The sequence below is a fragment of the Montipora capricornis genome, chromosome 1 (genome assembly GCF_036669925.1).
Source record: "Montipora capricornis isolate CH-2021 chromosome 1, ASM3666992v2, whole genome shotgun sequence".
NCBI classification, from domain to species: Eukaryota; Metazoa; Cnidaria; class Anthozoa; order Scleractinia; family Acroporidae; genus Montipora; species Montipora capricornis.
The window spans coordinates 50,341,227-50,358,726 of NC_090883.1; the positions used below are offsets into that span (position 1 = coordinate 50,341,227).

Here is a 17,500-nt window from a genome sequence, read left to right on the forward strand (position 1 = left end):
ATCCAATTTGTATGAGAATTAAGTGAATCTGGTCGCAAAGGATGAGCCTGCATTTGTAAATTGTAATATGTATGCTAGGTTAGTTTTAACTTTGTTTTACTATTCATCCGCATTATGTAGATATCGTTAAAGAGGACAGAAAAGCTCTCCCAGCTGACTCACAGTCCATTTTTTTAATCAAACTGCTCTGGAAAACAATAAGCGGGTCAACGAGCGAAGCGCCGAAGAGAGAAACAAGAAATTCATAATAACTTTTTAATTCTAGTATAACATTTGTCTCCTTGTGAATAAATGAAAGCACGAATGAATGAATGAATGAATGAATGAATGAAGGAAGGAAGAAGGGAGCTGATTGATTAGCTAAGTAAAATTAAGTATTAATTAATTGATTATCATCTCTATTGCATATTTAGATTGTCACGGTATCATTGGGTTATCCAGCAGTCAGTCCTGCAGTCCTCCGACCAACGTCTTATGAACTTTCGTCCTACAAAAGAACACAATGTCATCAGACAAAGGCAAAGGCCAACACGTTGATACAAATTAAATGCGATTCTAACAGCGAAAATAATACCTGCAACGCAACTTGCGATGGCAATGGCGTGGATACCACTGTCACAAGTAAGGAACCTGATTCATGGAGTTTCCTCAAACCTCATTAATTATCATGTTTTCTCCATATTTCCTGTGTTGATTCAAAAGTTAATTGACCATTTTCACATTTCCCATAATACTCTTTGTTTGTCCCCCAAATTTTGCATAAACCATTGTTTTCAAATGGCCATGATCTTGGGACAATGCATATTGAGAAGAGCATTAGAAAACAATGGTTCCTCAGAGTAAAATCTGGTGGGCCAAAAAAATGTATAATGGAAAATGTGAAAATGGTCAATAAGCAGAGATTACTCATTGAGTGAGTATGTTATTATTCACTACTTTATCGAATCCCATAGTACATCTTTTTTACCCACAAAACTTTGCATAGTCATTGTTTCCAATAGGCCTTTTTCGTGATGATGGCATATGCTCAAAAATTCGAGTAGGGTCTTACATCTTGTTAACAATATATTTCATTGGCTGTAAATTGTCGTAGTTCCTATTGTTTTCTGTGCTAAATCCACTGTTATTTTTGTTCGTTGTATTGTTCGTTTCGGCAGTCCTCAAGCCCGTCCAATGAGGTACAACACGACACAAAAATAAAAAAGTAAAATAAAAATAATAATAATAATAATAATAATAATGAATATAAATTCAAAAAAATAAATAAATAAATAAGTAATAATAATGATAATAATAATAATGATGATAATAATAATAATAATAAAAATAATAATAATAATAATAATAATAATAATAATAATAATAATAATAGTAAAATTTAATATCACCACCGAGCTTCGTTTGGAGGAAATTATTCACATCATCTGGACATGCCATATTGTTCGCACGTGTGTTTTCTTTACAAGTTTGTAACTTTGGGATTCAGCTACAGCTAAAATTTGCAAGTTTGATTTTCGAATTCCAGGCTTGGCGGCGAAATCAGCTTGTCAGACGTCATCACGCATACGGGCTATTTCTCGTGGGACATGAAGATATCCCAAGCGAAATATCGAAAACAATGCCTATGCAAAACAAGGTGTATTATGGGATTTGGGAAAATAGAAAATTAACAATTCACTACTTGCACAATCCCATGGACCTTATTCATAAATGGCGGTCAATTTATAATTTTTTTGTGGAAGTGCAAATTAGCCTACCAAGCCTCGATAACATACAGGGAATTGAAAAGAATTCTTGCTCTAAAATGAGGCTTGGTAGGCTAATTTGCACGTGGACAAAAGAATTATAAATGTGACCGCCATTTATGAATAAGGTCTATAATACACCTCTATTACCCCCGAAAACTTTTGCATAACCATTGTTTGCAACGTCCTAAGAGAAGTCAAGTGTATTTTAGAGCTGCCGTATACTGTAAAAAATCAAATCAAATCAATTTATATTTAAACATAGGTTGGTTTTTGAGGACAGGGGAAAACTGGAGTACCAGAAGAAAAATCTATCAGAGCAGAGTAGAGAAGGGGGAGGGTCACAGTCCAGTTTTAATTTCATTCACAGTCCAGTTTTAAAAGCTAACCTTAGGCCTAAGGTTAGCTTTTATGAACATTTGGGATACTTTCTGTATTGGTAAAACAATGACTTGTGACCTGTGACGTGTGAGAGAACTGGTGACGACTCACAAAATTAAAACTGGACTGTGAATAAAATTAAAATTGGACTGTGAGAAATTAAAACTGGACTGTGACCATTCTGGGCCATCGCAAGAACCAACAAATTAAAATCAACCTTTTATGTGACACCAAGTCTGGGAACCGATCCCGTGCCACATTGTTGAAAGGCGAATGATCGCAACACCATCCCATCCCTGTTGCCTGACTGTTCTCTGTTCCCTAACTGAGTCTGATCACGAAACTGGCGGTAAATGATAATTCTTTTCCTTTTTTTAACCCACAAGAACATTCTATTTACCTCGGAAGCTACGAGACTTGGCATGGCCGATTCGTACGGCCAGCGTGCATTCAATCCCACAAAGGTCATATTCTGACTGTCAGTGAGTCGGAACAAGTGATTTTCCAGGTGAGTAAAGACAGTTGTTTCCTGAGTTCAGACCGAGTGAACGAACGAACGAACAAACGAACGGAACGTGCATAAACTATTTGAGACCGTCGCTTTCGAGCCGGATCACGACATTAGAACACACTTGAGTGAGCATGAAAGTGAGTCAAACAGTTTGATAAGGAAACTGTTGAGAAAGGAAGAAAGCTCAAAAGCAGGAACTGAGAGGCATGGTGTGGAGCCTCTTGTGAACGTACGTTGCCATAATTTCCATAATATGTTAGGGAGACTTTTGTTTCAGACCGGTGGGGGTGGAGGGGGGGGGTGGAAGGGTGTTAATAGGGTGGCTAGTCACCCCCCATTTGGGTTTCTTTCTTTTTTTTTTTTTTTTTTTTTTTTTTCTATTTATCTGCTTTTGATGGTAATTTTATTTCTGCTGGAAAAGATACTGTTTACCTGACGTGAAAATTAATGTAAAACATAAACAAAGTCAAAATAGCAGCCAAAACTATCTGACATTTTGTCATAGTATATTCTTCAATTCTTGCAATTCACCCCCCTCAAAATATTGCTAGATCCGCCAATGCGGCTTTTCTCTTTGCATGTTAAAGAACTTGTTAGTTAAGGAAAGGACAACTAAAAAAACTGAAGGCAAAACCTGCGCACTTATTTTATTGAGATACTTTTCTTTGTAGTAGATCTTTAAAAAGCAACATCAAATATATCCTCAGTTTTTTAAAGACTTTGAGGACAAGGCGCCAAATTCTTTGTTCTCTTTCCAAACGTTAATTCAAGCTAAACACTTGTTACATCCTCGGGCGCTTGGCATTCACCCGTTCGGTCGCACATCAAAATTTCGCCGTACTTTGACCAAAAAGGGCACGAGATCACACCAAACTTGATTGAATCTCCCTTAATTGGTGCACACATGGTAAAATATATAGATTTAGCCAAGCCTAAAAGCGCAGGTCCCGGGTTATTTATCTCATTTGCGTCGATTTGAAAACATGGTTCCTCAAAAACCTATGAAACTAATTAACTTTTCTGGAATTAATTGTTTAAAGCAATGTGGCTTAGAATATCTCATTATATATGTTATAAAATAGGCTTTTTAGCAAAAAAGAAAAAATCAGTATAAAAACCAAGGACTTTTCAGACTAATAACCGTAAGTACAAAAATTTGCAAAAATATTGTTCTGATACAAAAAGTTGAAAAGAAGTTTTTAAAACTTATTTCACTAATATTTCCACCAAATTTGGCTAAAAAAAAAAATCCGTGAATTCTTTTTAGAATTTTTTTTTTTTTAATGATATGTGTCGACACTTATTATTATTTTGTCCATGACGACAAAAAGGGGACTGTGTTTGGTGTACTAAATTACGCTTCAGACTTGGATGGGCAAAAAAAATATGCAAATAGATCATTCAAAACTTTTTAAAACCAAATTTAAGTCCAAAATATAAAGTTTTGAGGTCAATTTCACGATCTTACGCGATTTTCGACGCGAAACAGACGGCCACAAAGTAGTTCGTGGACTTAAAAAAAAACATGACCTCAAAATAATGGCTTGAACGCCAATTGTTTATCTTCATCACTTACCTCAATACCCCTGTTATTTTCCAGCTGCCGTTCTAAAATTGCTTGAAATTGTTTCTCTGATATTTTTGCCCATCCCTTAGCAGAGGTTTTTCAGTGAAAAATCATTTTGAACTTTCTATAAGAAGCAATTATGTTTGCACAAACGAACCAAAAATAGCCATTCACTGAGGCGGCCATTTTATTCCGAGCTCTAAAGTTGAGCCAGCGATATGGTCACGTGATACTGGTCACATTTGGCATACGTGGAGACGTGGACGTACGGATGGACGGACGGTCGTATGGTGACGCAGTAACTAAAACCACAATTTCGCGCATCGATAGCTTACCATATTTTCTTAACCATGGTGCGTCGCGCGCGTGCCTTCGGCGCACGGAGCTCCGCTAATAGGGAGTTTAAGCACGACACGTTTTGGTCAACACGGACGCCAATCAGCTGAGGTGAAACTGGGTCGAGACCGGCGTCTGTGACTTGACTTGTTTGTATTAAGCATGTCGCGTCAGTAATTTTACGGCATCGCTACTTAATTGTAGAGCAGGTTTGATTCTTTGTCTGCTTTCTAATACTGAATCAAAACTTCTTTAAGAAAGATATGGGATATGCTTTTTTAGAGCTACGATCAAAGATTGATTTCAGAGGATGAACTTATTGTTTTATTGGAAGAGAACACGGCTAGAAATTCTTAATCCAGTTACGATCGATGATCCTGAAATGATTCTGAATGTAAAGCAAAGTTCAGATCTGCCAGTGTTAGCTGATTTGTCCAATCCATTTTGGTACATTTCCGTAAAGGAAAGCAAATGACAAATAAAAATGAAGGGTTCCAAAAAAGAAATTAAATTTGACGGTCATTAATTTTTCTCAAAATTTAACATGGCCGTTTTGGAAACGTTGTCTTAGCGTTGCCAGCGCATTAAAATTTAAGACCATAGAAAACAAACAGAAGCACGTACAAAAGGATATATCAAGGAAAAAAAAAATTTTTCAAAACAGACTTACTCTAGGTTTTTTGGCAAGATGAGTCTCGCCGTCTGCAGCGCGGTTTTTCATCAGGTAGTAGAACCACAGGCAGAGAACCCAAAGGATGCGAGAGCGCGTGACTTCACGTTATTTTGAGATGGTTGTAACGGCCGATTCAACTGATCGAAGAAAATGTTCCATAAAAATTTCAAATCGCGATGTTTCTTTTCGAAAATTCATTTTATGGACAGCCAGATAAATAAAGTTCACTCACCTACTACTTTCTGCGTTGTCCTGAGTGATTTGATGGGTTTTTGGGGCGCTTCGATTTCCTCTTCAGATCCCACGCGTCGCCACATACAATATAAACAGACCTTGACAAAGAAGAGTTTCTTTCTTTAATAATAGGAATTAGAAAGTTGATTGTCCAGCATAAAAACAAAAACAGAGTTATTGCACCTAAGATGAACTTTTCTTCTTGAGTTTTTGTTTTTCGCCACAGACGCCAAATAGCCAGCTTTGAGGTTTGTGACTTGATGTCTGTGACGTGTGACGTCATTTTCTTTGTAAAATCACAGTCGCCGTCCTTTTTGACAAAACGTCTCGTGCTTTAAGCTCCCTAATAACAAAACGCACAGTAGCTTGAGAACGGCTTATTGCAAAAACAACCCGTAACATTTGGCACAAATTACAGCGGAAATATGTTGAATGGAGAGCGGTCCTAAACACTCGGATAAACACCCTCATAAGCGGGTTTGCTATCCCTGCTCCACAAAGAGTTCTTGTTGAGATGTAAATTGTGATCTTTAATCTGACCGCAATTCTTTTTCTTTTTTATACTTACAGCCTCCGCAAGGCCGCTCGTGCAATGATAATGGCATGGTCTTTCCGTTTCTTTGGTCACAAATAGTTCATAATGACCAAGAGTTGTTTATCTTCATACACAAAAGAAGTGAAGGAAAGATGCTTGTATGTTCATGTGAGAGCAATAGCCTAACACTCAAAAAAATCAACATAACTCAGGAACAACTTGCTTCGAACCCAACAGCCCTCTTTGTTCCCTTAAAGTAACCGGAATATTAACCGGACATAAACCGCCAACCCCTTAAAAGAGATATATATATATAAATTTTTTTTGGTCAAGAAAGTATTCAAAGTTGTGGAGAAAGCAATACATCATTTTAAAGCTAAGAAAATAAGCATTGCAGTAAAAGGACATGCAAAGAGAAGCGATTCACAGAACATCACGAAAAAAAGTTCTCCGCATAAATCTTTTGTCATTTCAATGTTGACTATCAATTTTTGGTTGAGAGGAAGAAATCTCTGTAATCTTAATTTTATCAGCTTTCTTGGTTCCAAATAATTTTGATGAAAATCACACAAAGTGTAAATTTTAGACGTCATTGGATGAGCAATCTTCCCTGCTAGCAGAGGTCCCCTTTTTGCGTTTTCTGGGCTGACGAGTGTGGGAAAATGGACTTCTGCAATCAATCGTAACTCACTGTGTTGATCATGCGCGGCCAATACTTAGGGGCCGAATCTTCTCGTGATACTTCACATGGAGTATGGATTGGGCTCACAGCGGAATTACTGTAAAGGATTGGGCGAGAGACGCGTTTTGACCAGTGCCGTTGAAGACCGTAAACGGCAGAGTTCTCTTTTCCAGAACTCGTCAGTCCAGAAAAAGATCAAGATTTTGAAATCTGTGAAATTAAAGCATCGGGATGTCTTTCCTGAAGTGCCACTGCAATTGATGTAAAATGTAATTTTACCGAACAAATAAATGCAAACCAGGGAAAAATGCTAAATATAGTGACTGAGCTCCTGCAGGGGTGTCTGGAAGTCAAACATTTCATAGAGCCTTTTTCTCAAAGACTAGCCGTACAAACTCACCTTAAAAGTTCAGGATTTCCATATCGAGAGAAATAATCATGTATAGAAATAAATAGTTAAATCTATAAGCCATTTTTTTCGCATATGGCAAAAACGTCGATTTTATTATTTTGATAATAACTGAAAAATGCCTGATAGATCTTTTTTTTATTTAATGTTGACGGTTTCTCATTTGTATTGTTTACTTATTCTTAAAATTTTAACCCTGGTCTGCGGCTACGTTTTGAAAAAAAGAACATTTGAAATGTCTAGTTTTCAGTCCCCCCTCCAGAAGCTCAGTCACTATATTTAGCATTTTCCACTGATTTGCATTCATTTGTGAGGTAAAATTACATTTTACATCAATTGCAGTGACTATCATATCAGAAGAGGTATCCTGTTGCTTTTGTTTCACAGAATTGAAAATATTGATCTTTTTCTTCGGAAAACGTCAGTAAGCCACCTTAAGGTTGTATATATTAAAAAAAAAAGGTTCATCGAAAATAGGTATAGAGAGCAGGAGACACAATAACTTTTGAATGTGAAATAACGATTTTCAGTGCTGCAGACATGTTTCGGCAGAACCTTCTGCCTTGTTCAATGCAAGGTTTACATGAAATGCAAATCTGAACCAGACGATTCCTGATTCATGAGATTGAAATCTGATCAGATTTGCGTCTTGCATGTGAACACTTGCAATGAAGAAAGCAGAAGCAGATAGAAGAATTTTCAGGAAATAATATGTCAATGTGAAATAGAACCTGGCATGGAAATTTTTACAATATGCTTTACTTTAGATGGAATATCATTCTAAGCGAGTATGCGGAAAATTTCCATACACTACGAACAAATCCGCGGCCATTTCTTTGTTTCAGAGTAATTAGAATTTATATGTTTTGTCGTTGGTTTCAAGTTGGAGGCCGTGTCTCCTTCAATACTAATTGATTGCAGATAATTTTTTAATAATTTTTAGAAAGAGCCTGAACGACGAAAGGAAAATGAATAAATGTATCTTTATTTTCTCAGAGCGTCCTTATTTTGTACAACCTAACTGTTTTGATGCAGAGTTTAACCATTTTAGGGGTTGCTTCCGAACACCTAGTACATATGGCTCCTGTCAACTTTACATGTGCCGAATGTAATGCAAGTGAGAAAAAATCTCTTGTTTTTGCACATTTAGATTAGATGTTGGACGTTTGAAACGCGTATGAAACGGGCCTTAGCAATGTTTAAAAATCGAGCATCAGTCTTTCATTAGGGTTAAAAAGACGAGGCAAAGCCAAGTGTATTAAGACCCGATAAAACCACGTTGCTAATTTTTTTAGAACGACCTAAAAAAATACATTCCACAAAAAGAGTGTCCCTCTGAGTTGACTCTGAACAATGGTTTGAATTTTCAGAGGAGAATATAGCATACCAGGAAAACAAGCTACGCCTCATTAGTATTCTTTATATAAAGAATACGAACGAGGATGGATTGTTTTATCAGGACATAACGCTCATGCACGAGACGACATTGATAGGTTGTTAGGCTCATAAATTATGAATAAATTTTTTGAGGGAAGTTTCTTTTTATTTTTAATCCTTCTTTCTTAACAGAGTCATGGCTACACATATGCTTACTCCAACACCTCGGGTTTTAATCTAAAGTCGCAATTTAGCTTGAAGAAGCAAAAGTGAATTGCAGTCCACCGGGCCGCGATTTTCTCCGCCGTATGATAGATCTTACCAAAGGGGCAAAAAGATCGCACGATCAAGTTCGCCTTGCTAAGGAGGTCAAACACGACATTGCCGTCTTGAATTTTTAGGATACTTCTATGGTAGAGCCTTTTTTCTGCGTGAAAAATGGGAAACATATTCCGCTCTCCAGTTGTACACAGATGCAGCCGGATCCAAGGGATACGGTGCTATCTTTGGTAAGCATTGGTTTTTTTTAAAGATCAAAATTTTAAACCTGTTTCCGATCGTTATAGCGCTACACATCTGGGGGCCTTAAATGGCCAATAGGTGTGTGGCATTCTACACTGATAACACTGCCCGTGTTGATATCATTAACTGAATCGAATATGCAGACATCAAAACATCAATTAGTCATAATTTTATTGCGTGATTTGGTTTTAAATTCGCTTAAATACAGTATTTTATTTCGCGCAAGGCATATTCCGGGTGCCGACTTCATTTCATGTTTTCAAATCTCGCCCGATGCGGAGTTTGCGGACATCCTGCCAACACCAGTGCCCGCGCACCTCTTGTCGCCGAGTTGCCCCTAAGCTTATGGTCCTGTTATATTCCGCCCTGTCATCGGGTTTTATCAGCGAGCATAGGCTGAAAATAGTCCTACTCTCCAATGGTCCAAGAAACATTGGTCCAGTCTGTCTTTTACCCTTTGCCCTGTTTTCAATGATTTTTATCGATAATTTTATCATTCTGTTTCTCCTGATTTACCGCTAACCACTCCTGTGTTAGCTCTTTTTGTTTGTTATATTCACGCTCGGAAGCTACAATCTTGGACAGAGTAGATGGAAAATTTGTACCCCCTCTTCCCCCACCCCAAATCAAGGATGAAAAAATGGCGCGTTTCGGCTTTTGTGGAGGGGGGTACAAATTTTCCATCTATTCCGGGGGTTTGCTTTTCTATTTTATTCTGTCCATTAAATCGTATCTGTCGTCCAGTGGATATGGGCACAAGTTGAAAGGTTTTGGTGGTCCTACGAGAGCTTTCATTATGGACAAGTTGTTGACGGCCCTAAGTCGTCTAGGCTAAAGTGAAATCCGGCCTCCGATCTCAAGGCCGGTTCTCCACGCGCTCGTAGGTTCACTTCTTTGGCCTTTGATCGTGCTCTTTTTTCTCGCATGTTTTTAATAGCATTTTAAGGTTTTTTTTTTAGGATCGGTGAGCTGGCAGCCAAGAACGAGAATTCGGGTGGTTCGGTAGTTCAATTCATTATGTCGTTCACATCGCCGTCCCAAGGCCAAGGGACGTCACGAAAGAAAATGACGTCTGGTGATCGGCCTATAAATCTTTGGACCCTGACGTCGCGTGATTGATGTTCTCATCGATGGACGCGCTTTTTGCAGATTTAGAAGCTCTGCCATTCATCGTGGTACAGAGTATCTATAGGTGTTCGAGTTCCTAAGGCGAGGCCTATAGTTGTCCTGTAGTCACACCCCTCCTGCTCCATAATAAGGAATGTAATCGCCTCCTCCGCGAGGACATTGTTTATATAACTGCAGGGAAGAGAAAGATCTGTCTAGCAAAACTGATATCTAATATGTTTACATACTTTGATTAATTCTTTTTGAAATTTGTTGTTGTTTTGCGTTTCTTTGTCTCCTGCTGATTTGTTGCGAATGCCAAAGAATACCAGGCTGTACTTCGCAAACTTCACGGTTTTTGATTCTTATTTATAATTGATCTCGTCCCGATTTTAATATTTCTTAGTTGATTTTCTTTTATCTCTGACGTGCGACACACTCTAAATTCTAGACAGCGATGATATATTGACTGATTAATTGATTCTATTGTCTACATTGAAATCCCAAAAAAGGATCACATAACGCAAATCACCCTTCTTATTAAATGTCACACAATGCTACCAAAAATATCTCGACAGATTTACTTATCTCTTGGGGTGTACCGTTCGATGTCAAAAGGGTCTCAGACAAAACAGGGTCAGGTTGGGTCCAGTGAATAGTCAGTGGAAAAATACAATAAGTGGTTGTCCATTAGGTCCCCTCTTGTGGAATTCATTTCAAAATGACCTCACTTATATAACTGAGGAGGAAATTCCTATGTATGCGGAAGATCATCAAATTTTTGCCTCGGCTGCGTCTGCTAGTATTGTTGAGGGTAAACTGCTGATTGAAGGTAGCAAACTATTACTAAATGGTACAAGGAAAACCTGCTACAAGTGAATGTTCAGAAATATCAATCCATGCTAAGTACTGGGTTCTGGGACTGAGGCAAATAATAGTATAAACCTGCATATAGATGGCACTATTAGCATAAAACAATTGAAATCCATCAAATTGTTCGGTGTACTCCTGGACTCTGAACTTACTTTTAGTGAGAATATTAGTTTCGTTTGTAAAAAGGCTACAACAGCCAACAGATAGGAGTTTTAAGACGTCTAAGAAAGCTTACACCTACTCATGCTAAATTACTACTCTACGAACTGACCTGCCATCTTGCCTCGCCTGACCTACTGCAGTACCATCTGGCACTTATGCAGAGCCTCAGACGAACGTAAAGTTGAAAGATTACAGGAGAGAGCCCTGAAAGTAGCATTCAACAATGAATCAGCCTCCTACGTATGACGAGCTGCTGAGTCTGGCTGAACTCCCTTCACTGATCAACAGAAGGCTTCAGGAAATTGCAATCCTCATGTTTAAGGCAAAAAAGAGCCTACTCCTAAGTCAAATACAAGAACGTCTTACATTGAATGCAAACTGTGATGGGAGATATTACTTAAGAAATTCGGATTTCAAAATGCATGCCTGGTTTTAATACGATTAAATACGGAAAGCATTTGATAACATTCTATGGCCGTTTTCTGTGGTCGAAACTTACAAAAGAATTGCGTACTGAAGATAGTCTGCACAGATCTAAGACTAAAATCAGGAGGAAAGGCCTGACTGTCATAACCGATGATGGCTGTAGCAATTGTATCCTTTGTAATAGTTAGTAACTTTGTAAATAGGTTTTAGCTTTCTTTTTAGTCTCCATAGCTTTTACTATTTTTAGCATTGTTATCCTACATTATTTTATTGTGTCACCAATTAGTGTATGCGCTAGACATTCTCGACACATTAAAAGTTCATCATCATCATCATGCACGGGGGCATATCAATAAATATCCTGCGTGGAAGGCAACCACAGTGGTCTGCAATAACCCATGGAAATTAAATGACATTTACTTGACTTCTGTTGAAATTCAAACCTTAGGGCGCATACCAAAGGTCACCGGGCATTTGGAAAATGAAAGTGATAGGCTTCTTTCGACAGGCTTCTTTCTTTTCGCTAAAACCCCATCACTGCCATGCATACTATGCATAAAGCAACGGATTTAGCTGGCTATTTCTGATTGATAGAGGAATTCTCTTTACAAATGGTATGGTATGGTCTAACCAGCTTGTTCTGATTATCGGAAAGCACCCTTATTTTACAGGATATAGTCTCTTATACATCTTAACAAAGAAATAAAATTATACCCTTGTTTTACAGGGGCACCCAACGTCAATTTTCGGAAAATATCTGTTCGGAAGACGATTTGAGATCTAGAATTTTCGGAACATTTGTTGTAAAATTTCTTGCTTGGCTGCCTGTCCTTGGATTTTCGAACATCTAAAAAAGGGTATAATTGCCCAATTTTGACGGATTTTTACTCTAAAAAGGTCACCTAGAATTTTCGGAAGCCTTTTTTCTGGCGGAAATTTTCCAAAAGGTAACTTGTGATCCCTATAATTTTCGGATCACTAGACTTTCAGCTAGGAAATCCGAACAGATGAAAAATTTTTAGGGGATAAAAATATGCCTATATCTACCGTTTAAATACTAAAATACGTTTAACAATGCTATGTTTAAGTGGTTTTGAACTATATTCTCGTTGGGTGCCCCTGGTTGTTCAGGACTTCTCCAACACTTTCTATAAGCTTTAAATACCTCTTACTAACCGAGTTCGAGGTCGGTACTGCAATTAAGTTACGGACCGAGTTATTTCCCCTTGATTTAGGGCCCGCAGGCTTCGCGCGTGGGCCATAAATCAACGGAAAAACCGTGATCCGTAACTTCCAGTACGGACCGAGAAAACGAGGTTAGTAAGATGTTTATTGTATCTAGATCTCTGAGGTTAATCCGGTGCGCGGGCAAGGAAACTAGTTGAAGTCAAGCGGAAGGTTCAACTGCCACAAAGATTGCCGTGTCAAAATCCGAAAACCTAAATCTTCTTGGCTGTTTGAAATAGTTGCTTGCAAGCTTCAAACAGTTTTACAAGTTTATGTAACAGAAACTACATGAAAAACTTGCTACATAACGTTTTATCGAAAGTTCAAACTTGGCGGGCCGTATTGTCGAATACGGACCGCTAACTTAGCCAATCATAGCGCGCGTACTATCTGAGAGACACAATAAAACTAAAAAAAAATCTATTGACTCCATCTCCACCAGTACCGCTGGAAAATTTGAAAATTTCCATAGTATGTAAAAAAAAGATGTAAATAACATGTAAATCTTCAAAAAGATATTGTAAATGAGAATTTACATGATTTTTACCCATTTGCATGTTTTGAGAAATCCTGTAAAAAAACATGTAAATATTTCAGGTGAAATATGTAAATTAGAAAGAACATCATGTAAATTTCTAAAAGCAGGGACATAAGACCATGTAAATCCAATACACAAACCTGTAAATATCATGTAAATAGACCTTATTCATAAATGGCGGCCAATTTATAATTCTTTTGTCGAAGTGCAAATTAGCCTACCAAGCCTCGATACCATACAGTGAATTGAAAAGAATTCTTTCTCTAAAATGAGGCTTGGTAGGCTAATTTGCACGTGGACAAAAGAATTATAAATGTGACCGCCATTTATGAATAAGGTCCATAGAGTAAAGAATCCCGTGAATATCATGTAAATGGCATAAGGGGGACTGTAAATATCATGTAAATGGTATAAAGGCACCTGTAAATATCATGTAAATCGAATAAGGGACACTGTAAATATCACGTAAATCGAATGAGGAAGACTGTAAATATCATGTAAATCAAATAAGGGAGACTGTAAATATCATGTAAATTGAATGAACGAGGGTTTAAATGTCATGCAAATTGAATAAAAGAGACTGTAAATATCACGTAATTTGGGTTTCTGGTTTGACTCCCACATGTTCACGTTGCCAAGAGATGTATCAAGGCTTTCTGTGGGTTGTATAAAATCCTCCAAATTCGAAAATTCTTCAGTCATGAGTTAAGGCGCGCAACTGGTATGCCTTATTTCACATCCATTTGCCTTCTAGGTGCATTTCGTGTACAGTTTAAGTTGGCTCAAACCCCTTTCAACACTTTCAACACCTTGTTATTAAAAGGATTGACACAACAACACTTTATCATGTAACAGGAATGTTGTGGTACCATGTGAAACATCAATTATTACTGAACAAGATGCAGTCATTCTTGTAACCTTGCCATGGTAACAAGAAAGCCTTGCAAAAACACCCTATTTTCGGCTTTAGTTGCTCATATCTGAAAAACGGACTCGGTGACCCCAATTTTTCATTGCACAAAAGTGATCAGCAGGCCAAGATGAAACTCTCTGCGAAGTTAAAAAAAAAGTATTTGAAGCGGATTCAGAGCTATCTTAAAGTTTCAATTATTTAAGGTGGCCCTAAATCGGATCCACAGAATCTTTTTTTTAAACTTTGCAGAAAGTTTCGTTCTGGCATGCTGATTACATTTCACATGGTTCAAGAAACGCTCTCAGATCCATAGAGCTCAGATCCGTAACGACTTGGACCTTATCAAATGTCGCCTCGCCGCAGGGCAACGATCTTTCAGCTTTCGAGGAGCCAAAGCATGGAACGAGCTTCCAAAATCCATTAGACATGCTACGTTGTTAAAAAAAATTCAAAAATAATTTAATGAAATTATTCAAGGAACTTTAAGACTCATTTTTTTTTTTAATTCCAATTGTATATAAATTTATAGCTTTATTTATTATATTATATTATTGTGTTCATGTTGATTTTCATACTGTTTTAGGTAATTCATTTATGACTATTTTTTACATTTTGGCTGAAAAGCCCACATGGGCGGGCTTCAATAATTGTATGTGGTTAGGTGACGGGTTAAGGTGACAGGTTCGAATCCATACACTTGGGTTGTCTTTTAAAAATATATATGTGACCATTTTCCATAATCTATATACATACATACAGCCTTCTAAATTAAAGGTAATAGGTAATTCAGAGAAATTTATGAATTAATAGTAATAGTTAATTAAAGGTAGAGAATGGTTTGCTTTAAACAGAAATTCAACATTTGTGGGTTCAGCAAAGCTTACGAGAGGCTTGGTATTCAGTCCCAGGCTGCAGCCGCGGTTGTTACTATGGGTACGGACATGGATAAGTCATTTATAGACCGATTAGGGCGCAAATGCAAATGCAAATGGTTTCAACATCGTGTTCAACAAAATCGAACGGATGTTGAACTAGCAATGATTGGTACTGTTTTCCATGGCCCTTAAGGTTTGTGTTTTTTCTCTTTCAGAAATGTGTTAAATGACCACCAAAGTGACTCCACGACAGACATTTCCTACCATTATATGAGGCTGGCAAAGGGAAGTCTTGATCACGTTTCACGGAAAATGAAATGGTCGTTTCATACGGACAATACTGAATTGCCATTTCAAGAACTTTTTTGTTACGCAAACTAGAATTCTTATGTTTGTTAAGAGTTACAACTGTCTGCTATAAAGAAACTCGTCAGAGCGGTTGCATTGAGAAGAATCTCACGACCTTCCGGGACTGTTTCCGAGCTAAATGTAGTTTCCACCATGTTGGTTGGGCAGCAAAGCTGCCGTCAAGGCTAGCGAGGCCACTTGTCGAAGGCTTACGTTTCAGTGATGCCATCCAGAATGATGTAGTTGTTTACCTTGCACTGCTGAGTTATATTTACAGTCTATTGTTATACAGTCGAAGCTCCCCTTGCGACCACTCTCGTAAGCGACCAGCTCTAGTTACGACAACCGTTGTGAAATCCCGTTTGAATTGTCAGTTAAACTCTGTGATTAAAAGCTCTCGTAAGCAACCGCTCCCGTAGGAGACCGAGGCCACGGTTGGGAATTACCAACTGGTCTTTGTTTTTAAGCTCTCGTAAGCGACGTCTCAAAGGGTCTGATTCGTATTAGTCAACACTCTAATAAGATTACACTTCTTGATCCCATTAACAGTAACCCTAATGCATGACATACCTTAATGCGCTAATGGTTTGTTGTTAAAGATCTCAATTACAAGTTCAAGGTGAATTCCGGCTTAATTAGTGGGGTAGATGAGTGGTTCATTTATGATCTAAGTGTTTCATAAACTGCGGTCAGTTTTAGAAAATAAAATGATTATAGAACTTCGTAGTTGAGACTTTGAAGTTTCGACTTCAGCCAAGGTATTGACATATTTTTGTCTCCAGAAAATATGTAGGTGCACGGTATTTCCAAGCCATATAGTCAGCCCCGCGGCTACTTCTCGGCTTCCGGTCACGACCACCTTTCCTTTGTTTGTGAGCCGCTTAAGAAACGTGCTTACAAATAGCGCAATTCGGAAAGTGATGTGACCAAGTATTTCGTCCTCCTGTTCATTCCATTCCTACGGTGTTGGAATGGAATGTCTGTCTAGCTCTTCGGCTTGTTCTGGGGCTTCCAGATGATTTTTGACTTTCCGATATATCCAGTGAGATGAAAGGTCTGACCACCGCCACCACATTGTTATCCTTTTTATTGTTTGGCATACGTTTCAAAACTCTCTCCCCTTGAAGCTGTGGATCTCAATCTGCTACATCTTTAATTTCATGGTACCCACGACAGTAATGCTTGACGTTTCAAAGTCTGCCATGTTGAGACTCATCAGCAATCAAAATACTACAAGGTATGAGGGGCACCCATACTTTTTCCGTGACACGTGAATGCGCATTTTTGCTTTGCGTGAAGCGCGAATGAGGATTTATTTCTTTCGTGATTCGTGAATCTATGTTTTGCCCGTCCTCGGGAAACTGCTTTTTCTATTTTTCGTAACCGTGAATATGCATTAACTTACGCGTGATTTGTGAGCCAACGATTTTTGCAGGAATAAATTGTCACTTTTTTTGGAGATTTTAGCGTCATTAAAGCTCGTAAACTACACCAAACTACTAGATGTAAAACCTGCCTATTCGACGCTCTCGCGAATGGAGGACTGAGAACTAAGCACAGCGACAGTGAACCAGGCGGGCCTAGAATCTAGTGTGTCACGATGTGTCGCACACGCCATTTCGATGCATCGAAATGGAAGGTTCTGCAGAAAAAAGGTGAGCTAATCTATCAGTATCCACACTCTATCCAGCCTTTACTGATCTCTGCTCAACCATCACTTAGAAATAATTACGGAAATATGCCAAGAAAGTATTAATGTGTCTCTTGGTTGCTTTTTTTAACCTCTTTCCTCTTTTGTCTTCATACATATTTGCATGGTTTATCTTTATTCATAATGTCATCTTTATTGTACGGAGCCTCGTGCATGACCTGGCTTCAGTCTGCATTATAAACCTTTCTAGTGTTGTTAGAACCTCTATAAGATGCTGTAAGAACAAAAACTGTTTGGACATATCTCTTTGGACGTAATAATCGCTTCATGCAACACACCACCTCAAACAAGATGCCGGAGCTCATGTCATAGATTACGCACGGTCACTTTTACCGTTAAAGAAGGACT

The 17,500-nt window shown here is 38.1% G+C and overlaps 1 protein-coding gene across 1 annotated transcript in view; it reads left to right on the top strand.

The window, feature by feature from the left end:
- The window catches only part of LOC138047371 (uncharacterized), a 6,687-nt gene extending 424 nt beyond the window's left edge, over positions 1-6,263 (top strand). The window contains exons 2-4 of the mRNA XM_068894206.1: positions 414-621; positions 2,513-2,634; positions 6,018-6,263. Of these exons, the coding sequence (XP_068750307.1) occupies positions 414-621; positions 2,513-2,634; positions 6,018-6,242 (555 nt within the window). The 3' untranslated portion in view covers positions 6,243-6,263. The remainder of the gene's footprint in view (positions 1-413; positions 622-2,512; positions 2,635-6,017) is intronic.
- Positions 6,264-17,500: the final 11,237 nt, after the last annotated feature.